At 39.2% G+C, this 25674-nt stretch overlaps 1 protein-coding gene across 4 annotated transcripts in view; it reads right to left on the bottom strand.

The window, feature by feature from the left end:
* Positions 1-25359, bottom strand: part of PAPOLA (poly(A) polymerase alpha) — a 59450-nt gene extending 34091 nt beyond the window's left edge. For 2 of the 4 annotated variants that reach the window (XM_059373928.1, XM_059373931.1), the window contains exons 1-6: positions 23981-25357; positions 9982-10155; positions 9326-9392; positions 5134-5215; positions 3236-3345; positions 2736-2789 (exon numbers count right to left, since the gene is read on the bottom strand). In XM_059373928.1, the coding sequence (XP_059229911.1) occupies positions 2736-2789; positions 3236-3345; positions 5134-5215; positions 9326-9392; positions 9982-10155; positions 23981-23988 (495 nt within the window). In that variant the 5' untranslated portion in view covers positions 23989-25357. Of the gene's footprint in view, positions 1-2735; positions 2790-3235; positions 3346-5133; positions 5216-9325; positions 9393-9981; positions 10156-23980 lie in introns of all 4 variants that reach the window. The other 2 variants (XM_059373929.1, XM_059373930.1) reach the window with 2 other exon arrangements.
* Between the last annotated feature and the right edge of the window lie 315 nt (positions 25360-25674).

Genomic DNA, 25674 nt, shown 5'->3' with positions numbered 1-25674 from the left:
GGGACGCCTGGGTGGCTCAGTTGGTTAAGCAGCTGCCTTCGGCTCAGGTCATGATCCCAGCGTCCTGGGATCGAGTCCCACATCGGGCTCCTTGCTCCACAGGGAGCCTGCTTCTCCCTCTGACTCTGCCTTCCACTCTGTCTGCCTGTGCTCGCTCTCACTCTCTCTCTCTTACAAATAAATAAATAAAATCTTTAAAAAAAAAAAATAAATCTAGGATCTTCTCATCAACTATGAATATGACAGTGCCTCCAAAAGTCCAAAGTCCACTGATTTTTATCAAAGGTATTTTAATCAGATGTTAAAACACTGCATTATGAAAGAGAACCTGAATAAATACTTCTCATTTTTTTTTTAAGATTTTATTTATTTATTTGACAGAGAGAGATTACAAGTATACAGAGAGGCAGGCAGAGAGAGAGAGAGAGAGGGAAGCAGGCTCCCTGCTGAGCAGAGAGCCCGATGCGGGACTCGATCCCAGGACCCTGAGATCATGACCTGAGCTGAAGGCAGCGGCTTAACCCACTGAGCCACCCAGGCGCCCAATACTTCTCATTTTAATCATGCTTACTAATGCATCTACTGGATATACTACATTTGTTAATGCATCTACTACCAGACTATTTAAAATTAACTGTTTAGTTCTCTCTATATATAAATTGTGAACGGATTATATATTAAAAGGTGCCCAACTGTAAGGCCAACATCCTTTTATTTAGCCCAAATATACCTGCCAATAAAAAGGGGGTTCCTTGTATTTAAGAACTCACATATCTACCATTATAGCAGATTTTCCCAACTTACTTTTGATTAAATAGAAACAAGACAAAAATAAACACTAGCTAATTTTGAAGGCTTATAGATGCAACCGACAAACTCCTCCCCAACTCCTCGCTGGGCCTGGAACCCAATGCAGGGCCCAGAATTCCTGACCCTGAGGTCAAGACCAGAGCTGAGAAGAGTCAGACACTTAACCAACAGAGCTACACAGGCACCCCTCCCTTTTTTTCAAGGAAAGGTGAGGGTATGAACAAACTTAGTATGGATTCGGTCATTACTCCTGAGGGTATGATTTCATGGTTCCAAAACTCGGATGCTGCCAGAAATAAGCCTTTTTAGAAAATCACTTTTGAAGGCAGTATTTTAAAAGAGCTTATTGTGAAAAATCATTTAAAACATGCACCTACAGAACAGAAAAACAGCTACATGCTTTTATAAATAATTAACTTGTGGTATAGCATAAATGTTCAAATGAAAGAGATTCCAAAGTTCAGGTGCTCCCCGAATTTAGACAGAAATAAAGATTATGTGCTACAAAAACATGTAACTCAAAAAGCAAGGCAACAGATACTGACATTTTCAGTTAGGATAAAGTGATTTTTAAAATGTTCTAATGTAAAAACATTCCCTAAAATAGTGTCATTTTTATATACAATGTATGGACAGAAAAGTACCACATTAAATATTTCAAGTAACCATCTGACTTTCTTCTCCATCCTGAAAAGTTCACACAATTGCGTCGGGTCTTTCACAAAAAAAATCCCCCCCTTTGATAATGTTCTTTTGAGGAAAACAGGAAACTGCCTTACCTTACACATTGTTTTATATTTATTTAAACAGTGACAGCAAAATCTACCTGAACAAACCTCCATTAAATTGAACATTTTACGTCTACTTAAGGTTAATCATTCAACTTAAGAAGACGAAGCTGGCCATCTTTATGCAGCAAGTAATTAGAAGTTGCCTTTTTTGCAGAACGATGAAGGATTATTCTCCCAGTTCCCCAAGTTTTACAATCTTCACTACCAGTGACTTTCCAGAACTATTATATATGACAGAAATAATGTAAGTAACTGAAGTTGCTTCACTGTCTTACAGCTTGTTCCAAATGCCTTCTCTACAAATGTGGAGAACAGCAGACAGAAATGAGTATCATCTAAAGAATCTGAACTCTGTAAATCCTCCCCCACCAGAAAATATCTCAGCATACACACTATAAGTCAGTTTTCTCTCAACTTCTTAAATATTTAATTTAAATGAAGTCAAGGCAAAGTTCCATTTACAAAAATATATTACTACCTTAATAAGACTAAAAGTATTTAAATTTGCAAATGGAAAACCTGCTGAGTGAACAGTTTTATAAAAGCATTTCATAGTAAATGTTTAGTTATTTCTGCCTGTATTTTAGCTCTTCATTTCACGAGATTCTTTGAGAAAAGATTAAGGGGCACCTCAGTGGCTCAGTTGGTTGAGCATCAGATTCTTGATCTCAGGATCTTGGGATCGAGCCCCACACTAGGCTCTGTGCTCAGCAAGGAGTCTGTCTGAGATTCCCTCCTGCCCCCCTTCCCCTCCAGCGTGTCTCTCTCATTCTCTCTCTAATAAATCTCTTTAAAAAACAAAAACACTAAAACTGGGGTGTCTGGGTGGCTCAGTCAGTTAAGCACCCGACTCTTGATTTCGGCCCACATCATGAACTCAGAGTCATGAGACTGAACCCAGCGTGGAGCCACCCAGGAGTCTCGCTCTCCCTTCCCACTCCCTCTAAAAAAAATAAATAAAAATTTAAAAAAATAAAAAAGACTAGAACTGATTTCTACAAAGAACAGATAAAAATAGATTTTAAAAAACAGATAAAAAATAGTATCACAGCAACTTACCAATTAAAATAATTTTTAACCTACAACAATCAACGTTATACAGAGCAAGAACTGTCTATTTGAATTACACCTTACCTCTATCCCATCAAAACACAGTTTGATAACTGGTACAAATGCCTCTTCAACAGCCTGTAAGAAGATTAAGGGAGTTCAGTGTCTCTGAAACTACATATCAGACCTATACTAGTTTTAGTTCTTTTAAGTGAATGAGACATTTGAAATTGTTTAAAAATATTAGCATAATGCCTGACACAGACTAGGTTCTCAACAACTAGCTTTAAGACACTAGGCTCTTGAATCAGATAAACCTAGGTTCAAAGCCTTGATTTTTGCCACTCAGATGTAAATTATAGCAACACTGTTTAATATTTATTCTTTTCGCTGATTTCCTACTCTGAACATGAGATGAAATTTATTTTAGGCTTGTAAAGAATAAAATTCAAGCATACACGTTATGCCCCTTGAAAGGATCTGGCAAACTGCAAGAGTTCAATAAATGACGGCTATCCCACAAAATTTGCTCTATTTCACTAATTTTTGTAACTCCTCCCCTCTCACCCCAAACATTTACGCACTCTTAAATCTTTTACTTCTTCCTGTAATTTCAACTTATCATAGAATGAGGTGAAAAAGTCACTTCGATCAACATGTCTTGGTGCAACACACAACGCATCAATATCGGCACCTAAAAAAAATTAAGCCCATCAACCACAAATTACTATTACGATAAAATTATTTCGCATCTTATCATGGCAGTACTTGATGTTGAGAATCTGCTAACATTATACCGGTGAGCCTCTGAAAATGTGCCCTTCCCCTTAAAAAACATTACTGGTCAGTATAGGAAAAACAGGATCCTAATTGACGGGGTTATCTTTTTTCCTGCAATAACCTCTCTTCATAGTGGTCCAGATGACCTAGGAGTCAGAGGAAGGTAACTCAGATAGGACTTTTATGTTAAAGAGAGGGAACTATTCAAGAAGACACCCAACATTTTGATGTTACTAGTCATAGACAGATTCATTAGCAAACTGTAAAACTATTTTATAAATACAAAGTATTTTTCCCCCCACACATTATGTGAGTAGTGCTTGTAAGCCTCTATCTGGCCCCTAAATGGGGCCTACAGAATAAACTCCCAAAAGGATCACTGGCAAGAATGCATAAAGGCATATCATGGTAAGATACTGTTACTAATTTAGTGTTTGACAGGAGCCAAGCCTCCAGCGCATTAGAGGAAACACAACAAAGATGACTTAAATCAATAACTGGAATCATAAAAGGGAGATATCAATGATCAATCAGGTCAACATAGTCACTCCCCTAGAAGACTCAATAGCTAAGGCACTACTCTTAAGGCTGTATATTTAGCATATATGTGAGAGGAAGAAACTGTACAGTGCACAGGACACATCAAAAGCAAATGCCTAACTACTACTGGCATAGAGCAGTGGGAGATCAGGAGAAGGAAGGGTGCCAGGACCAAGAGAACACTATCCTGGCAGACACTTTTAACAAAGAAGCCAGTGGTTAATGGTTGAAGAATGCTACTTCTGCCAAGAGATGGCTGAGAGAAACTGTTCATGCCTACTCTTTGTGTAAGCCTCAGACATCTATTTATTACATGAGAATAAGAGAACTGAGGAATAAATAAGATAATGAAGACCAAAAACTTACTATTAGCTCAGTGCCCAGCAAAAAAGTCCAATAAATGTTCTCTGCCATGGTAACATTTTCACTGTGTATTTATTTGTCTAAGTACAAGCATAAGCAAGAAAACTAACAGTAATCATCAATGGCTGCAGATACACTATTGTGGTCTGGTTTTTGCTCAAATGTATTTTACAACTATTAAAAAAAAAAGCATGGGGAAAAGAAAATCCATAGGTCTTTTTAAAAAAGGTCTGCATTCATTTTTTTCTAATTTCCTGACCTGATATTCTTTAGGTAGAGGAACTGATACAGAGAACAGCACACTGTCCAAAGAACTCTCCAATGGAAGTAAGTTCTCTCCGTCTTTGCAGCACAGTAGCCACTAGCCACCAAGTTACTAATGGACACTGAAAACGTGGCTACTTCCACTGAGGCACGCACTTAACTTCTTCAGCTTAAGTATAGTTGATGTTCAGTGTTATGTTAGCCTCAGATGTACAACACAGTGACTGCACAAGTCTATACACTATGCTCTGCTCACCACTCTCAAGTACAGTTACCACCTCTTACTATACAAGATCGCTACCATACTAGTGACTATATTCCTGTGCTGTACAAAACTGATTTTTTAAATTTGCTTAGTACCACACTGGTCAGTGCAGGTTTAGAAGGCATCTATTTTTATCTTCTTAACATTAGGCTCCCTGAAGTACTCTATCTTCCAGGCAAACTCACTCAAGTAACTGTGATGAATGTGTCATTATGATTTTTATGAACTAAAAAGGGTATTCCTTCTCAAGACAATTAAAACAGTATTTACCTTTTGTATGTACTCCTAATCTGTAAGATCCAAACGTAAAAATTTTTCCTCCAACATTTTCAATTACAGATTGTGGAAGGTTCTGTTAAACAAACAAGAAAAGGGACAGTTTATCAGTGGAGCACAAAAGAAATTATTTTAAACAGCACTATATAATAATTTTTAAAAACCCAAGAATTCAAATTCAGCGCAAATTCATGGAAGGTAAACAAACTCTGTCGGCTCTACCAAATACCACGTCTTCAGGTAGCAACCAATTCTGAAATAAAAGCAAATTCCAATTTTAGTGAATGTGCTTTAGTGACCCATACCGTTTTACAATTTTGCCACATTTCTGGAAACTGCTATAAAAGAGGACTATCGTATAGGAGAACATGTGATTCCATTGGATCAATGTTAGAAGCAGATTTTATTCATGACCAAGATGCTGCAAATATCATGAATGTTAGAATAAAACAAAAACATATTTGATGGCTTAAAAAAATTACATTCAGTGATTATACTGAATATTCCATAGTAAATTAGACATAATTTTACCATATCAAAAGTGACTTTAAAGCCAATACTGCTACATAATAGTTGAGATTTCCAAAGGCTTTGGCGAGATTACTTTGAACAGAACTAAAACTTACTGATAGTTTCTTAAGAGTAGAAAACACCAAGAACAAGGATAAAGGATAAAGGCAAGCATTTAAAACTCATCTTCCCAGGACGCCTGGTTAGCTCAGTCGGTTAAGCCACTGCCTTCGGCTCAGGTCATGATCCCAGGGTCCTGGGATTGAGTCCCACATGGGGCTTCTTGTCCAGCAGGGAGCCTGTCTCTGCCTGCCACTCTGCCTGCTTGTGCTCTTCTGACAAATAAATAAATAAAATCTTAAAAAAAAAAAAAAAATCATCTTCCTGGCCCTGGTACTACTTTAAAGTACTTTGGTGAGTACTTAAAACCACTGGTGGTTAAGGATGGTACCTGTCCAAACAAAAAATTTTAATGTGTGCTTGGTCAATGTTTCTCTTCACTTTCTAATTCCTCAGTAACATCTTATTCAGTACCAAAACACCCATCACTCCTCCTCAAGTAACATAAATGAAAGTGTTACTTCATACTACAAAAATCTTAAAAATAAACTGTAAAGATTCAGGGACTCCCTTGTTTTTTGAGGGCACATTTAATCAACACTTACAGAAAAAGGACCATGTAGATATATTACATTTGTCTTCCTACATTTAGAAATCTAAAAATCTCACTTGCAAAGATGGCCCGGTTATATAAATTAAGCCAGGAAGATGTTGCCGGAATAGGCCTACAAAGGGAAGTTAGGAAGAAACTACCTGAGAACAATGATCCATGAACTTTTCTAGTAAAACAGATCTTTTGGATAAGTGAACTCTAAACTGTCCAATATAGCAGCCACTATGGTGTGAAATACATATGTAATGTGTATATAGTGAAATAAAGCTGGCTTGGCTGAGGAGGTAGGTATTTTAGTTCATTTAAACTGAAACAGCCACATGTCACTTATGGCTACTGTTATTAGCACGTTTACACATTTATATGCTTATAGCTATTTTAGTAATTTTAACCCAGAAAATTAAGATTCTTTAATTCTGGTCACAGAAAAATAAACTGTAAAATCTTCTTTTTTATTAGTCTCAGAATATTAGCAAACAAGACAACTAAAGTAAAAATCAAATCTTAGGGGCACCTGGGTGGCTCAGTGGGTTAAGCCTCTGCCTTCGGCTCAAGTCAAGATCTCAGGGTTCTGGGATCCAGCCCCGCATCAGCCTCTCTGTGCAGCATGGGAGCCTGCTTCCCCCTCTCTCTCTGCCTGCCTCTCTGCTTACTTGTGATCTCTCTGTCAAATAAATAAATAAAATCTTTAAAAAAAAAAAAATTCAAATCTTACATAACTCCCCCCCAATACCATAAATAAATTAACTGGAACTATCCATTAATCACCGCTTCTCAACCAGGGATGACTCCACTCCTCCAGGAACATAAGAAATGTCTGGAGACATTTTTAGTCATCATCTGGAGAGAGAGAGGGCAGGACAGTAAACCTAATAAAAAGGGGTCAGGGATGTGTTTTGCTTAACATCTTGTGATGCACATGACAGCACCCTAAAAAAGAATTATCTGCTCCCAAAATATCAACAGTGTCAACATCAAGAAATCCTGTATCAAGTCTTAAAACTAACCATCTGGAGAAGAAATTCTCTCTACAAAAGGCAGATTCAAAAGATCAAAACTTTCTCTAACCAACTCACTACTAATGGTTAGGCTATAGTGGAAAGGACATTGATAAAACCCAACAGGAATAAGCACTACTTTCATTAATCCTAACACATTTTCTTACGGGCAGTAAAACCATCAGAAAGAACTGTTACCAAGAATTACTGATGAAAGAAACCTTACTGAAGTAAATACATGAAACAAACTATCCATGAGGCAGTATTCATGTTTCACATTAAATAAATCTAAGTTTTGGCTTTGTCTACTTGATTATGGCTTTAAACTTAAACATTTAAAAAATGCCATTAAAACAAAGCTGTATTTCCTAGGATGCCTGGGTGGCTCAGTCGGTTAAGCTGATGCCTTAGGCTCAGGTCATTATTCCAGAGTCCTGGAACGAGTCTGCATCGAGTCCTGCCTCGGGCTCCTTGCTCAGCAGGGAGCCTGCTTCTCTCTCCCCTTCTGACTGCTTGTGCACACTCTCTCTCTCTCTCTCTCTCAAACTGACAAATAAATAAATAAAATCTTTAAAAAAAAAAAAAAACGATTTCCTACAGAAGGTTAAGGAAACACTAAGTTCAATAAATGAGTAAAAAATACTTTAACTTGGACATCTGCTGCTCAGCTCAAAAAAAACCCTTCCTTTATAAAATCTCATTCATAGGGCACCTGCTGGCACAATTGGTTAAGGGTCCAACTTTTGATTTCAGCTCAGGTCATGATCTCAGGGACCTGGGATCAAGCCCCACATCCAGGCTCCAAGGGAGTATGCCCAAGATTCTCTCTCCCCCTCTGCACCACCCCCACAAATCTTTAAAAATAAATAAAAAACAAAATCTCATTCATATCAGGAATTCTGTCAGTGAGAAACTGTATAATACACGGAGTCCCCCATTTAGAACACTCCCACTGCTGAAATTTTAATCAGTTGCTTAAAATATATATATGCTGTTTCAAGAAGACATATTATACTGGGATGCCAGGGTGGCTCAGTTGTTAGGCATTTGCCTTTGGTTCAGGTCATGATCCCAGGGTCCTAGGATCAGGCCCCGTTATCAGGCTCCCTGCTCAGCAGGAAGCCTGCTTCTCCCTCTCCCACTCCCCCTGCTTGTGTTCCCTTTCTCACTGTCTCTTTGTCAAATAAATAAATACATAAAAATCTTAAAAAAAAAAAAAGTATAAATTTGACTAAAACTGAAAGATTTTCTTCTTTGTTAAACCCCTCTCTCAAGTTTTCTTCAATCCCTGGTTCTCTTTCCATCAATTTTTCAAGATGTATTATAGATTAAATATGCATTTTGTACTGCTTGAGAAAATTACCACTATGTAAGCAGTTTTTTTAATATAAACTCTATCCCCAACATGGGACTCAAACTTACAACCCCAAGATCAAGAGCTGCACCCTCTACAGACTAAAAGCCAGCCAGACATCCCTATGCAATTTTTAAAAATGGGTCAAATGAATTCCATACGCATCTCTAAGAATACATTTCCTTTACCAGAAGCCCAGTCATGGATTCATCAACTGTATGTATGATTTTTCATAATAAATTTTAGGAACTCAGAGAATATTATAAAAAACTAAGGAGATACTGAGTTTGAGAGCTTAATATCTGCAAACCTAAAAATTGTTCAATGTCATAGGTTGCTTAAAAGGTAACAAGATTCTCAAATATTTAATATACATTTTTAAAGCACCTCTTTAGGCAGTATCTATTATTTCTGTGAAGCAAAAGTAATTATGGAGTTTCAGCTTAAAATACTGCAACAAAAAAGTATTTACAAAATCACTGAATTCAGTTCAGATTTCCCTGCTTTCAAATTAGAAACAATCTAATTCTGGTATCAAATAGTCTAAAACAGACTTTGCATTAAAGACTCTAAATTCACTCTAATAAGAACAGCTTAAGACTGCTGCTGCTCAGCTGACAAATCATTTCATATACAAATAAGTCGCCTTACCTTGCTTTCACTGATTTCTCGTATCCACTCTTTTACCAGGTTATTTAATTTTCCCAAAATTAAAATCCTGTTGATAGAGCAAATATCAATCAAGTATCAAGTTGTTTCATTACTAATTAAAATGAAAATCAGTTTTCAATAGGTGGATCCCTAAATTTTAACCAGTTTTTAAGTTATCAGAAAGTATACAGTAGTTTACTACAGGCACCATTACACTGGGTAAAGCATTCTTTTAGCTGAGTAAGAATTTTCCTTCTGACAATTCTATACTATAATAACTAAAAGCATCAAAAAATCAAAAGGGAATAAAATTCACTGTAGGAAAAAAGTTTCTAAGCTTTGCTCTTGTACAAGACAGATTTCAGGGAATATTCTGACTGAGTAGATAATGCCTCAAAAATTAGTTTACTGAGGTGCTTGGGTGGCTCAGTGGGTTATGCCTCTGCCTTTAGCTCAGGTCATGGTCTCAGGGTCCTGGGATCGAGCCCTGGTATCGGGCTCTCTGTTGAGCAGGGAGCCTACTTCCCTCTCTCTCTGCCTGCTTCTCTGCCTACTTGTGATCTCTCGCTCTAATAAAGTAAACTCTTAAAAAAATTAGTTTATTACACTGATGAAAAATTATAAATTAAAAGAAAAATACATATGTGTGTATTCACCTGCGCTGCAGTTCCTCTTCCTCTTCAAAAACCCCAAAGGGCTTCAGAGTCTCAATCAGTTTCTGTGTAAGCAGGCAGTCCGTCTCCTTGGGGGCTGCTAAGCTGATAGGAGAGGTGATGCCATAGTGCTTCTGGGGCGGCTGTGTTTGTTGTGATCCCTGCGTTGTAACTGGACTACAAACAAAATTAGATAAAATTACTGCCGAAGAATTTCTACAATTTGAAACAAACCATTTGACTAGAAAAACTGCTTTAATAAAATGCATTTCTAAACACAGTTGGTTCCCTGCCATACTCAAAAAGACTCCTTTCAAAAGACATCTTAGAACAAAAAGTAACCAACCAAAAGCAAGTGACCCAAGAGAAAACTCTTTATCTCTTCCCACTCCAAGGACTTTTATCTTTGTCATTGACTAAATACCTAAATAAACACAATCTAGAATACGGTGAACTGAGAAACTACTTCTTGAAAAGGAGCCATAATCTGATGTATTGTTATTTCTAGAGCAATGATAAACACACTACAATTAATATAGTAAAAAAACACACACTATTTACCAATACAAGAGACCCCCCACAAATAGAATTTAGTATCTGACTCACAGTGAAAAAAATTTATAAAATACAGAGCAAATAACAAAGATAACTTGCGGAATGGGGGGCACTGTAGTCACACACTTAAAGTTATTACACATTTCTGGTGACAGACTGGCACTTAACAGTGATGCTAATCTAGAAGTAGTTTTCCCCCACTTTTAGAGAAATTCCAGATTTTTTACAATCAGTGGGATTTTACTGTAACTAGTTAAATACAAAAAGGCATGGCATGCTTGAAACGCTTTAGAAAATTAGACTCGAGTATTTTTTGATGAAACTCATTCTTGTCTCTTATTCTCTGTTAAAATAATTGTAAGTCAATGGACAAGAGCTCTATAGATAAGAAGCACAATTATTATTTAAAAACTAACAAGTCAGGGGCGCCTGGGTGGCTCAGTGGGTTAAAGCCTCTGCCTTCAGCTCAGGTAATGATTCCCAGGGTCCTAGGATCAAGCCCCACATTGGGCTCTCTGCTCCGCAAGGAGCCTACTTCCCCCCCCCCCGCCTGCCTCTCTGCCTACTTGTGATCTCTGTCTGTCAAATACATAAATAAAATTTAAAAAAAAAAAGTGACATCAAAAAGGTAGTTCTTGGGCGCCTGGGTGGCTCAGTTGGTTAAGCGGCTACCTTCAGCTCAGGTCATGATTCTGAAGTCCCAGGATCCCACATCAGGATCCCACATCGGGCTCCCTACTCTTTGGGGAGTCTGCTTGTCCTGCTGACCTCTCTCCTCTCATGCACTCTCTCTAATAAATAAAATCTTTTTTAAAGGGGGGGGTAGCCCTCAGGGCACCTGCATGGCTCAGCTGGTTAAGCCTCTGCCTTCAGCTCAGGTCATGATCCCGCATGGCACTGGGCTCCCCGCTCAGGGGGGAGCCTGCTTCTCCCTTTTCCCTCTCCCTGCCGCTACAGCTGCTTGTGCTCTATTAAATAAAATCTTAAAAAAAAAAAAAAAGTAGCCCTCAAAACTGCCTAACCATTTGAGAATTCTTCACACTATACATACTGATTTCAGATATATGAGGTATTAAATGCAAACAGCACACTTACCACATATCCCAAAGTGATTATATTCTCTCATATTTTTCACTGCTTCATATGAGTTTCTCCAAGTAAACTAGAACCCTTTGTGACTACCACAGGATTATGAATACCTTAATAAATGATTTTAACATGAGTAGAGCCAGAAATGAAAACAAATACAAGTTCATTCTAGCTAGACTTGGTTCAAGCAAGGCGAGATTTCAAGTCAAGTGTGAACTGGATTTGTTTTCATTAACTTCAGGTAAAATAATCCACTCTAGTGGAATGGTTTTTGTTTTGAGCAAGTAATACATTTCTCTACATTCATTCCTTTCTGAAGGGGTTATATCTATTACCAGTTGAGTTGGGTCATCAACAAAATAGGAGTACTCATTTTCTGTGAGGTTAAGGCTCAGTTCTCTTTCCCAGTTTTTCTTTCTCAAATATTCAGGTCTTTCACTGTCACACAAAGTAACAATACTTGGAAAGGTCCTATCTACTTCAAAAATATCACCAGAATATTAGGATACCGACTCATATTTCTAAATCCACACCAAGTCTGTTCACCCTAATTTGAAAAATATGTTGATTTCTAGAAGTTTCCACATTAACATTTTGATGGGGAAACAAATTAGATGCAAATTACAGCTTTTTATTTACTTTATTCAAAATATCATCACATAATCTAAAATAAAATCATATTTATTTGCCCCACCTATTTCAGGAAAGAATTACATATACAGCATATGTCTACACATGTATACATACAGAACATGTATCTAACTCAAGTACATGTATAAAACATACACTAATTCAAGAACACTTATCAAAAAATAAAAATGAGTCAAAATCAAGTAAGAGGAAAGAAATACATATTCTAAAAGTCACAAGATAGCTGTGCCTCCAATAAAAATGGCTTAATTTTAACTTAAATATCTGGACTAGAAATTACAAGCTACCATATGCACTGTCAGTGTCCAAAATGTCCCAAATAGAAAAGCTAACCATGACTGTAAATGGAGAAAGTGAAGTTTTCCATTCAATTTTAGTATTAGAAATCAAGTGGAGTGATAAAACAATTTAAGGATCTTTTATTTGCTATTCTAACAAAACAAAAATACACATTCAATACTGAGTAATTTAAAGGATTCTGCTTTATAGAGCCTCTCCTAGAACAATACACCACACAGCTATCAACCCCAAGAATGCACCTTCTTCCTCCCATTCTCACACACATTAGATATCCTTCCTATCTATCACTTTCTACAGTCATTTTTTAACCAGCATTTAGTTTTCTTTAGACATGACTCTATTTTAACAATGAAATCCTACAATTAAACAAAACAAAAAAAAACCAGACTAGATACAGAGCTACAGTATTTGTGATTTATTAAAATTTCTTTTGGGGCTTTTACTATGAAGAACGTTCTACGTGTGCTTTTCCTGTGCCTGAGATTTTCCATCTCATGAACACGATTTATCTTTACTTTCAGGATACTCTATGAATTCTCTGGGTGAAACTGGTGGCCATCCAGCAAGTTCTCACTCTACAACAATGCAATTATCACTATGTAAGAACTTGTACCCTAATTTCTTGCTGCTTTATATCTCTATCCTTACTTTTCCTTTTCACCCAACCTTTAATGCAAAATATTTTGCTGGTTTCTAACATCTGACTAAAGCATTCTGTCTTAATCCTTTCTGGATTGGAATAAGATGTAAATACATAACTACAATTACAGTACATATATGAATTTTGCCCCCCTCTCAAAATCACACACCAAAAAACCCCACAGCAAAACATTACTTCCCCTATCCCAAGTGTTTTGGTGAGTAGAAGAGTGGCACCTGGGGGCCCACAATGTTTAGTATTTTCAGAATTCTTCTCTCAATCATGGAACACAGGATATTTTCTTTACAACATTTAAAATATTTAAAATATTTTCATTACAGAAAGGCTTACACAAGACACATACCCGTTTTCCCTTTTTTTTTATTTAATTTTATTATTCTTACTTTTTTTTTCTTAAGTTTTAACATTCTGTGTAACAATTCCATTCCAACTACTCTAGTTTTAACTCCTGGCACCTTGTTCTCACTCCTCCTTTCTCCCTTACCGTGCCACCATTCATTCTGCTACCAAGCACAGAAACCTCCATGATTTCTGGTAGCGGAATTCAAAACTCTTGTCTACAAAGCTTGCTCTCAATTCAGAAGCATGATAAAGTAGCAGACAGAAAGCGGGCCTGATTTCACAACTACTAGTTATATATCACTCTGGTTTCACTTCTGTTATTGTTATATTATTATCTCTAAGTTGTACCTCCAAGGATTTACCTTAGAATTTATCTCTCTCCTCTACACCAGATGGTAAACTAGGAATCTAAAAACTTTAGCACATCTGTAACACTGAAGAACAGTTTCCAAGCATAGGAAGCTTTAATCCAATGCTCAGAGAAAAGTCCACTCTTTCCCCATGTTAGGATGTGCATAACAGGACTCTAATTAGGATAAAGATACTTAGAATAGCAACATTTTTGTGAAATTAGTGTATGACTGCAGTTGCTTATTTCAGCTATATATGTATTTCAAAAGTCTAGGCATCTAACTTAGTAAAAGTGTACTCTGAAGTACCGAGAACCACTCTGGTACAGTAATTTAAAGCTAACTCAAATAGTATAGTGTAAGTTCCCATGATTTGTTGACTGCAGTTTAGTGGCCATATATCCAGTCAAAGTATGATCAATCTTCAGATAAATGATACTAATAACCATTTCAAGTCATTGAGGAAAGTACAGAACACTCAAATAGATTTGGTTATCCATTGCAAAATCTAAATTCCAGATGCCATGGTACTGAACACTATTTACAGAACCATATTTAAGACACACAAAACTCAAAAGCCATACAGAAAAAAATTTACCTACATAAAAGTATTCCAGCTTTTATATAATAAAAATATATCATAAGCGAAGTTAAAACAAATTAACAAGTGAAGAAAATACATGCAACCTATCCCAAAGAGTATAGTCTCAATGCATAGAGTTCTTAAACCAACTAAAAAAAAAGTTTCCCTGCACATCATGCAAGCAAATTAGGACAACTATTTTCCTGTCAGACTGCAGAAAAACAAAGCTGATATACATATGGTAAAAATAAAAGATTATAAACCTACAATATTGATAATGGTTTAAGAAAATGAGCACTCTTATCCATCACAATGGAAATGAACATAATTTTAAAAAGCAATCTGGCAATATTCATTAAAATTTAAAAATGCATGTATCAATTTTAAAAGTTTATGTTCCACGACTTCACCTCTAGCAATCTATCTTACAGAAATAGTAGGACACAGGAGTCAAACCAAAACCCTGAAGTTGGGAGACATGATCTTTTTAATTCACAACGCAGTTTCAATACATGAAATGTAACACAAAAATCCAAGTTTTTAGATGCTTGTGGGACAGGGATACAATTAAGTCAAGTCAAATATGTACAATAAACTTGAAATGAGCAGTGCCTATCCCAAGGTTATCCCCTATGTGTGGGCGGGGGGCAAGTAGCATGCTTGGTATGTGTAAATATCTCTGACTCCACAGGTTCTAGAATTTCACCCTTCTCCTAGGAATAACACAAAAAGATGTCCAAGGTTGTTCACTGGACCACTTATATACAATGTACTAAGTGGAAGCCACCTAAATATCCATTAATATAATGTGACTGGTTAATTACAGTAAATTCTTGAAATATAACACTATGCCATATAAAAAGAATGAGGTGATTATTACATGTAGTAGCAAAGAAAGATGCACACAATATATCAGCTGAAAAAAGCTGTGGAATATAATTATGATAACAGTATTTACTGAAACCTCAAAATATTCCAGGTAGCATGTCAAGCACTTTACAACTGTCCCAATTGTTCGTAACAACTGTACTATTAACTGTCACCATATTACAGATGAACAAAGTGGGGAAACAATGGCTGATCTAAATTTCCTGTGCCAGGGTAAGAACCCAGGCACCTAACCCTCTATGCTGAAGTGCCTTTATACATCTTTCACAATGTACAGTTTTATATATTTAAAAATTATTTGTTTTTATACCTACATAAAAATGCACCAAGAAGAACTGATAGAATTTCCACTTCATACTTTATAAAGGTTTCAACTTGTTAAATTATTTTTAATTAAATATTAATGATGATGTACAAAAGGTGAACATCATCTAATTCTACTATGTATTCACCATTAAATTAGGTTAGTGATAGTAAGGAGCCCAAAATCATGCCCTAAAATTACTCCCTGGCAGCAAGTCACACCAAATAAATGTTCAATTTAAAACAGTAATTAGCATTTTGATGACTGGGCTTAAAAAATCAGTTTATGCTGGGCGCCTGGGTGGCTCAGTGGGTTAGGCCACTGCCTTCGGCTCAGGTCATGATCTCGGGGTCCTGGGATCAAGTCCCGCATCAGGCTGTCTGCTCAGCAGGAGCCTGCTTCCTCCTCTCTCTCTCTCTGCCTGGCTCTCTGCCTACTCGTGATCTCTGTCAAATAAATAAAATCTTTAAAAAAAAAATCAGTTTATGCTAATCAAAGCACATTATCTAAAAGTGAAATAAACAAGACTTTAAAAAATGGATTTTTTTCCCCCATGCAATCCTGCAATGAGAAATATTAAATACAAAGCAAACCATGCTTTATTTATTGCTCCAGAAAACTGCTAAGGCAGTTATCAAGGTTATAAAACTGCATCAATCCAGTTTTTCACAAAACACCTTTGCCTCATATAACTTAATTTTGCCAGAAAGTATAGCATTTATTAGGTTGAAATTTACGGAACTCCTAAATATATATGAAAGACAACACTAAAATCAGGAATACACAGACCGTCTCTGTTCTCAGTGACAATCTCAGATTTGGTCTGAGATTCCGATCCTTAAACAAGTGCAAAGTAAAAGCTTAAAATAAATACTACAGAACCAAAGAATTAAGGCTATGCCAAACAAAATCAGTAAGGAGGTGTGTACTGCAAACGGCTTTAATGAAGGGTAGGAGGAAGGGCAGTCTAGGCAGATGACAAACACAGAAAAGGAAAGGACAACAAATCACCAATGGTGTTTTCTCAAATAGTTAATGTTTAATGACTTTGCATTCCAATTTAAACAAAGCTCATACTACTAATGAACCCCTGTCTCCCATTATTAGGCACATGGAATATGCTCTGGCCTAAAGCTAGCAACAAAGTGAAAACTCATAGCTACCAGCCAACTGAAAACACTTTTATCATTTCTTTCCAGTTTTACTTAAGTTAGAATTGAAAGCTTAACCTGTCTGACGGTCTTCTTTGGAAAAAATCAGATAAATCACAAAAACATATTTAATGTAACAATTCACCACAATAGAATTTGCTGTAAAGAGGCTTTAACCTTAAACATAATGTGCCCACTGGGACAACCAGACAGAAAAAGATTAAGGGTCTGAATGTGTATTCGACATTAATTCTTACCAGAAATAATATCTCTTTCACAAGAAGTTTAACATAGGATGTTTTAATTTTACTAGTAGCTTAGTCCAGGCTATAACCAAAACAACCTATCTGATCACTAAGGAATTATATACAAAGAACACTAATTCACCTGCCACGAGCTCTGTGTGATACCAAACATATCTACAACCTCACTATATTCTTAAAATATGTATTCCAGTTCAATCAGCCAGTATTTAGTAGGCAGCAGTAGAGGGTGCAGTAGTAATTTATGCTCAAGGGGACTACATTATGGTGACTCCCAAGGCAGAACTCTGGAAATGCAAGGTTGACTGATTATGCAGGGAAAGCGTACTTTTATTCAGTTATAAAAATGACCAAGTTATTCTTCCTTCCTTCCTAAGGGCACTTCCAACTGCCCCCTTGCCCTCTTTCTCCCAAGGGGCTAGAAGAAGTAAAAAACCAGCAAGACCACAGTACTCATGCATCAGTTTGCCAAATACAACTTGAAAATGAAGAAAATCCAAGAGAATCTGAAAAAGCACAAAGATGTATCAGAATAGTCAAAAATATGTTGTCATAGTACTGTAACACATTAATTCCAGGAAAAGCAAGATGTTTCTGATGACCAAAATGACAAAAATACTATTCTTTAACAACCCCAAAACTATAAAAGCCGTCAGAGAATGCAAGAAGCTGGTTTCTGGACAAAACATAGAATACAAATTTGAAAGACCATTCTGTAAGAGGTAGAAAATAAAGATATCCAGCAAAACCCCTAGTTTTTTTTCCTTTCCCAAATCCTTAAGTTTCCACAAATGAGAATATATAATTTTGCAAACATACAAAGATTAAAAAATATCACATTCCACAGAAGGCAGTGGTCACAAAATGAGAGTGTAGAGTGATAAATCTGTATGTGACTTTAAATAAAGCTAAAAATACATTCTAAGATTTTAGGTTTTGTAGTCTTATCACTTTACATGTACTATATGTATATGATACATGTCATCAGTTAAAAAAAAACTGATTCAAATATTCTACACACAAGAAACGTGATCTTAAAAAACTAATTCTACTTAAGATTTATTTTTTTTTAAAGATTTTATTTATTTATTTGACAGAGAGAGAGATAGATCACACGTAGGCAGAGAGGCAGGGGTGGGGGGGAACTAGGCTCCCCGCTGAGCAGAGAGCCTGATGCGGGGCTTGATCCCAGGACTCTGGGATCATGACCTGAGCCAAAGGCAGAGGCTTAACCCAGGGGCACCTGAGCCACCCAGGTGCCCCTCTACTTAAGACATTTAAACAGACTCCAACTGAGCTGATGAAACATAGTTCCCAATAAAGCGCAAAGGAGATGGTGTATAGTACTAGAATGAGAACAGAACATGGAACCCTAGCTGAAGTAAGTTGTAATCTACAACTTAAGCACCCTGAAGACCATGGACAGGTGACTACTTCAAGCCTTAATTTAACCAACTTTATTTTTATTTATTTTATTCGGCAGGGAGAGAGCAAGCGAGCACAAGCAGGGGCAACAGCAGAGGGAGAAGCATACTCCCCGCTTAGCAGGGAGCCAGATGCGGGGCTCAACCCCAAGCTCATCATGACCTGCGCTGAAGGCAGACACTTAAAAGACTGAACCACCCAGGCACCCCTCAACTTAACCAACTTTAAAGGGAACTAATACCTCCTACAATGCTGTTCTGTAAATAATAAACTGAGAATGTGCAATCATTTAAAAGCTGCTGAATAATCAGAACAATGAACATACAGAACAAACAAACCAAAAAATGCCTCCCACCCCACCAAAACGGGAAATACTAGGAATCCAAATGGCTTCATTCTGGCCAGAAAGCGTTTTCACCTGGGAGGGGTGGGGCAGGGGATGGGCGTGACTAGGGAACAGGAACTGAAGAGGTTCATAAATGTATTCGATTCCAATACCTACCTCCTAACTTCTCCATCAAAAAGCATGAACTGAGAACAGACTTAAGGTAATAGAACATATTCCAAAACCATAGCCAACATTAATTTGGCAACAAGCAATTCATTACAAAATCTCTAATACTGCAATCTGAAAACCAAAATCGCTGTTAGAAGTTATCTTCCCTAAAGGTTATCCAATGCATTATTTTGCATTGATAACAACAACAAAATAAATCTTTAAACCACATGTGTGTCCATCCCTCCAGACTATCCAAAAGCCACCCAGAAATGCTACAGTGACACCACCACTGCAAACAGCGGCTTGGAGCAGCAGTTAGCTGCTCCTGTCAGGCAGCAATTCTCAAGGTCTCAAACTTTTTGGTCACAGACTCCTTTTACAACTCTTAAGATTCATTGAGGACCCCAAAGATCTTCTGCTTATATGGATTATATCTGCCAATATTTACTGCATTGGAATTATAACTGGAATAAATTCTTAAAATGTTTATGTACTTAAGTAACAAGAACTCTATTACATGTTAACATAAATAACTTAAGACTGTTTTCCAAAACAAAAAATTTAGATACTAATCTCCCTGTTTTACATTTTTGCAAATCTCTTTAATTATCACTTAATCAAAGACAGCTATATTTCTCTATCTGCTTCTGCAATTAATCCCTTTGACAAGTAGTTTTGGTAGACACGTATGAAAGAAAACCTGGCAGACCACCCTCCTAACTGGAAGAGTAGTTCAATAACCTGTACAAATAACTGTAGATATTCCTCTATGATGCTACACCAAAACTCCACAAGTGGTATTTTTTTGAAGATTAATTACAGTATCAAAGTTGAAACCCTATCAATAAATCCCTTATACTGCTGCATGAAAATCCATTGGTCTAGGGGCGCTTTAAAGGTGGAGCCTGTGACTCTTGATCTCAGGGTTGTGGGTTCGAGCCCCATTTTGGGTGTACAGATTACTTAAAACTAAAATTAAAAAAAAAAAAAATCCACTGATCTACACTGCACTTTGAATATAAATTTCACCGATGTACTTTTTTTATTTCATCAAAATTAAGCTTATCGGGACGCCTGGGTGGCTCAGTTGGTTAAGCAGCTGCCTTCAGCTCAGGTCATGATCCCAGCGTCCTGCTCGGCAGGGAGCCTGCTTCTCCCTCTGCTTCTGCCTGCCATTCTGCCTGCCTGTGCTCGCTCTCTCCCCCCCTCTCTCTCTGATAAATAAATAAAATCTTTAAAAAAAAATTAAGCTTATTTTCCAAATATTGACACATTATTACAAAATATATTTTTTTAATGGTATCATTAATATCACACTACCAATCTAATCAGAAACATTTTTTAACTACCAAGAAGCTATCAAGCCCACAATTGGCAGAAACAAGCCTTCCAAATTTTTAGTTTTTATCTTCAAATTTACTGGCCACCAATGCTGTCAGCTGTTTCCTTAAAAAGAGACAGGCTCACGTCATTTTCAGGAAACTGATAAATGGTCCAAGTGTCAATACCCACGGTGGGTACATCATCTGTTTTTTAGATGAAAGAACTCCACAAGAAAAATACTAGTTTAGCTCACAAATCAGACATGTGCTTTTTTCAAAACAACCACTGTACTTTGTATAGAGTTTTATGTGTACTTCCCATTTTATCATGGCTTATGTAAAACATAAATTCGAGTCAGGATTCATTAAAATTAATGTGTTTTACTGTTTCATCGAGAAACTTTTAAAGTGTGTGTTATGTGTGTAATGAAGAAATACAATGACTGGCCCTGGCCAGGGGCCTGCCTCCGACATCGCCCTTGCCCCTCAAGGACAATGACTAGTACAATATGGTGCTTCTGCCTTGATTTGTCCTAAGGCAAGAACAGCCATCATCTACTACTGCCTTCACACCATCTATGTAATGCTATTCAAGTAAAAAAGACATAACATTTCAGCACTACTATTAAAACAGTTTCCATTTTTTTGTACTCCTTAAAGCGATCTGAGATCCCCGGGGTTCCACAGATCACAATGTGGGAATCACTGGTACCCATTACCATCCACCAAGAGGTCCCAGTTCTACCTGCTATGACTTCATGAAACTGATTCTTTTTTCCTAACAGCCTGAAATATTTGGGAGAAAAGCTACTGTCTCCCCCAAGTCTTGCTAAATATCTCTTCTAGTAACTTAAACAACATTCTATGAATGTGGTATAAGCACTAGGTCACTGAGGATGGTTACTCTCCTCAAAATCTTTAACTTCAACTTGTGACAGTCAGAACTCAGCTGATGCAAATAATGGATCTCTCCAGCACAGTAGGGCAGAAAGCAGAAAGGCCTTATACTCTATCAATGCCATGTGACTCTCAAGAAGGATAATCTTGGCAGGATACATCTGGCAACATCTGGAGACATTTTTTGGTTGTCACTACTGGAGAGATGGGGGTGTGGGGGTCCTGAAATCTAGTGGGTAAAGGCCAGGAATGCTAATAAACACCTTACAACACAGAAACGCCCCCCTTCAAAGAATTATCTGGCCGTAACTGTCAACAGTACCTACCAGAAAAGCCCTGTATTAATGGATCCTAAAGACTACCCAAATTTTTGGAAGTTTCATCACCATGGCTCTTAAATCATACCAGCCTTTCAAAATTATACATATTACATATGAGTTTCAGACAAAATATGAGTACTTGTTCATAATATTGTCATGACCAGAACTTCAACAATCTATTTTGATTTAACCCATTCTGACAGCTCAACTATGGCCAACTCCACAATCCCACCCAAATTTAACAGGACAGGCATACTAAAAAGCAAGCACGATAAGCCTGGAAATCAAAATTCAAAACTCCAAAGAAATGAAATGAAAGGCAATGTGACACCAGAAAATGAAAAACAAAGAAAGCTGATTAATGAGGGAAAAGGCCTATTTACCTAGGCAGTGTGGTCTTTTTGTTGTTTACTTAAAAATATAGTATACTTAGGGTTAAAAATGAGAGGGACAGCTAACAAAAAACTGGGCATACTGTTCACATTTCAAAAAACACACTGGAAAGCCAATCTATGTGTCAATGTGCTGTCTAAACTGTCTTCCATTCCATATATTTGAACTTCCAAGAAAATTTATGCTCTTAGGTCTTTATAGAAAATGTACACCTCCCTTCCTCAAAGAAGGCTGGGAAAGGGTAGATATAAAAGTATTTTTATTTTCTAGAGAAAATGATATAATTATCTTTTAACTCTAATTAAAATACAACTGTTAAGTTGTATATTTCCTATCACTGATCATTTTACTACTGACCCGATCATCACAAAGTTGCTTTTCAAGCACAGCCATAAAATGTGAGCTAACACAAAGAAGTCACATGGCATCACTAAAAAACATTTATTTATTTTAAATTCAGCTGAACTGAAAAATGCCACACACAAAAAAAATCAGTATCCCCAGTGTCTTTCTACTCACAAAAGGATGAATGAATCAATTAACAGGGAACTTGTAGATTATAAGATTTTATATCTGCATATTTATTTAAAACTAAGCAATATTGTCATTTACAGAAATATGTTGACAGGCCTCTTAAAAATGACAGGAGTGGTTAAGGAGGAGCATGAAATTCTTCTTTTAAATACCGTGTAAACAGCAATAGGTATCTTAAAGCCTGTGTCGAAGTTAGATCCTCACCTGCACGCGCGCACACACACGTACACGTACAGAGACACATAAATAAAACTAAAACCATAACCAGTAATATATGCGAAAAATGAAACTTTAAAAAAACAGATAAACCTGAGGTGCTGTGCTAGGTGTCTAGAAATCATAAAACCTTTATTTTGTACATAAAGAAAACTTCGAGTGTCAATTACATGGTTCATTTGGGGCCTACAAAGAAGAAAATTCGGTCCCTCGTCTCCAAGGAGCACGCTTACACCAGAATGTTCAAAAATGGAAGAAATGCAGTCTCACATTTAGGCCTCTCCACGGCTGGATACACGCAGGGAAAAAAAAAAAAAAGCTGTAATCTACTTTCGATCCCAACAACGAGTACTCAGATTACATCTCATTCTTTGAAACAGAACAGAAACTTTTTAAAAAATGCTGCAAGAGTAACAAAGTGTAAGACGCACACCGAGTGGGATGAGAAGGCAAGCACGGACCAGCCTTCCGTCTAACCATCCGAAAAATCCCAAGCACCACTGGAGACGGGGAGTGAAGCAGGCAGGACCCCTCTGACCAGCCTATCAAAGCAGCACCGAAACAGCAATACCTAACCCAGCGCGCTGCGGAGGACCCCCCGGCAAGCGCCCCTTTGCCGACGGTGGGAAGCCTGGGGAGGACTGGGCTGGTTCCGGGGGCGGGCGGGGGGGGCGGCGGCGAGGCTTCCAGAGAGCGAGGCTCGTCGCTCCCAACTGGGCTTTTAGCTAGTGCTCGTGCGAGCTCGGGCGTGGAAGTGGGTTCCCTCTGCGCACGAGGTGGGCATCCCGGAGACGGGAGGGAGAGGGACGCAGCGCAGGCAGACCAGGAAGGGAGGCATCGGAAGGAGCCGGACAGACGCCGAGAGTGGACCTGAGCGCTGTGTGCAGACCCCGCAACCAGCCGGGCCTGCCTTCCCCGCCGCCGGGCATTGTTTTTTCTTTCTTTCTTTCTTTTTTTTTTCCCCCACCCCCCGCACGGGGCGGAGAAGCGAGGGCACTCAGGTTCGGGTTCCCCCGCCCGTTCCGAAGGGGAAGGCCCCCGGCCCCACGGCCGCGGAGCCAGGAAGGGGTGGGGGGAAGCGGGAACCGAGCACAAGGGGAAGTGCGGCGGCGAGTGGGTGAGGAAACAGGAAGAGCCCCGTTCCCGCCTGCCTCCCCAACGGGGCGACGGCCCGGCTCTCGCGCCACCCCTTCCCCCCTCCCCCGACGCCCCCAAGGCCCCGCCGGCGTGCGAGAGAAAACAGAATACAAATCACTTACAACGGCATCGTCTCCTGCGCCGGCACCGCCCAGTCACTTCCCCCCCGCAACCGCCGCCGCTGCCGCCCTGGGCATGATCCACTGAGGCGGGAGGGAGGGGGGGGCCTGCCTCAGCCCTGGGTCCAACCCCACTCCCGCACCGCTCCCGCCGCTTTAAGCGCTTCTCCTCCTTCCCCTTCGTCCTAACATGGCGCCCGAGCGCTACCACAGCAACGTTCTAGAACCGCTGACGCCGCCACGCACGCCGTGCGCGCGCCTGCGCAAAGGCCACCCGGCGCCGCGCAGCTTCACGGGAATGGTAGTTCGTGAGGCGGCCGGAGGTCCGGTAATTTCCGCCCCAAAGCCGTCGCGCTTCCGCGGTGGGTGTGACGTGTCGGCTAGCAGAGGCGCGGGAGGCTCCGGTGGCTGTCCGTTCCTCGAGCGGGGACGCTCCTGTCGCCGAGGAGCACCACGCGGCACCTCACAGTGAGTCGCGGCCGAGGTCGCAGCTGCCGCACCTCCCCTCGAACGGCGTCATCGGCGGCGCTCGGCGGGGACCCAGGCGCCCATGCGTGCCCGGTGAGCCGCCCGAGCGCTGAGCTTGGGGCGCGGCCGCTCAGGTCGGCGCCTTGGGGGGGCCGCAAGTTACTCGGCCTCTTCCTGCTGTCCTGCGAAGTGAGACTAAGACCCGCCTCCGGACTGCTGCCTGTGTTGGTTGATGCAGGGCAGCGCTTAGCACGGGCCGGTCGTTGGGACTCCCCCTCCCCTGTTGGAGCGAGGTCCACCCCTCTCGGGCTGTTGGCCGACCTGTCGGCCAAAGTGTGTACGCAGGCGCTCAACAAGTGTTTGTTGAATGAATGGATTTGCGGGGCAGCGCTATGATGACACCGAGTTCTGGAACACGAGCTGATTTTACCAGCGGGTGGTGTCCTGGAACCTCCGGGTAAAGCTGCCCTGAAGTGGAAGGACCGAGGGCAGGAACCCTGGGGGGTTTAGCCCAGACCATCCTGCAGCCCTCATCCGTCCCCGGGGTGGGACCTAGGAGCGTATTCGCCACCCCCAGCCAAAGCTGGAGTGTTGGTGCCTGAGCCCGACTCTGGCACTCAGCCCTTCCCTCTGCTAATTAGAACGTGTTCTAAAGTGTCACACGGAGGGTTTACGGAGGGGCGGGAAGGAATTAAATAAACACGGCAAGGATCAAGTTCTAAAGTATTTAAGTAGGTTAATATGGACTTGTATAACCTCGGGAAATTGGGCAAAGGACTTACCTGCTTTCACAGAACATCTAGTCTGACAGGCGGTGGAGGCATAAAGACTGAGTGGAGGAAGCACAGGACCTAAACCTGTACTGTCCCGTCTATAGCCATTTGTCACGTGGGACATTTGAGCACTTGAAATGGGCCTAGTCCATTTAAGATGTAACCTGAGTGCAAAATACAGATTTCAGAGATCTCCGTAGGAACAAAAGAATGAGATCCCTAACTGATCTCATTTTATAATATATTTATATTCATATATTTATATGTAATATATCTACGTTTTGTATTCATTACATGGCTGAAATAGTATTTTGGATATATTTTTAAAAATTCATTAAAGTTCATTTCATCTGCTTCTTTTTAAAATGTGGCCACTGGAAATTTTTAAATTATATGCATGGCCCTCATTTCTGTTGAACAGCACGTTGGGAGACAGACTTGTCCTTGATTCTCACT

Source organism: Mustela nigripes, chromosome 13, assembly GCF_022355385.1.
Source record: "Mustela nigripes isolate SB6536 chromosome 13, MUSNIG.SB6536, whole genome shotgun sequence".
Taxonomy (NCBI): Eukaryota; Metazoa; Chordata; class Mammalia; order Carnivora; family Mustelidae; genus Mustela; species Mustela nigripes.
The sequence above is the reverse complement of the archived record's forward strand: the minus strand, read 5'-3'. Positions and strand labels throughout refer to the sequence as shown.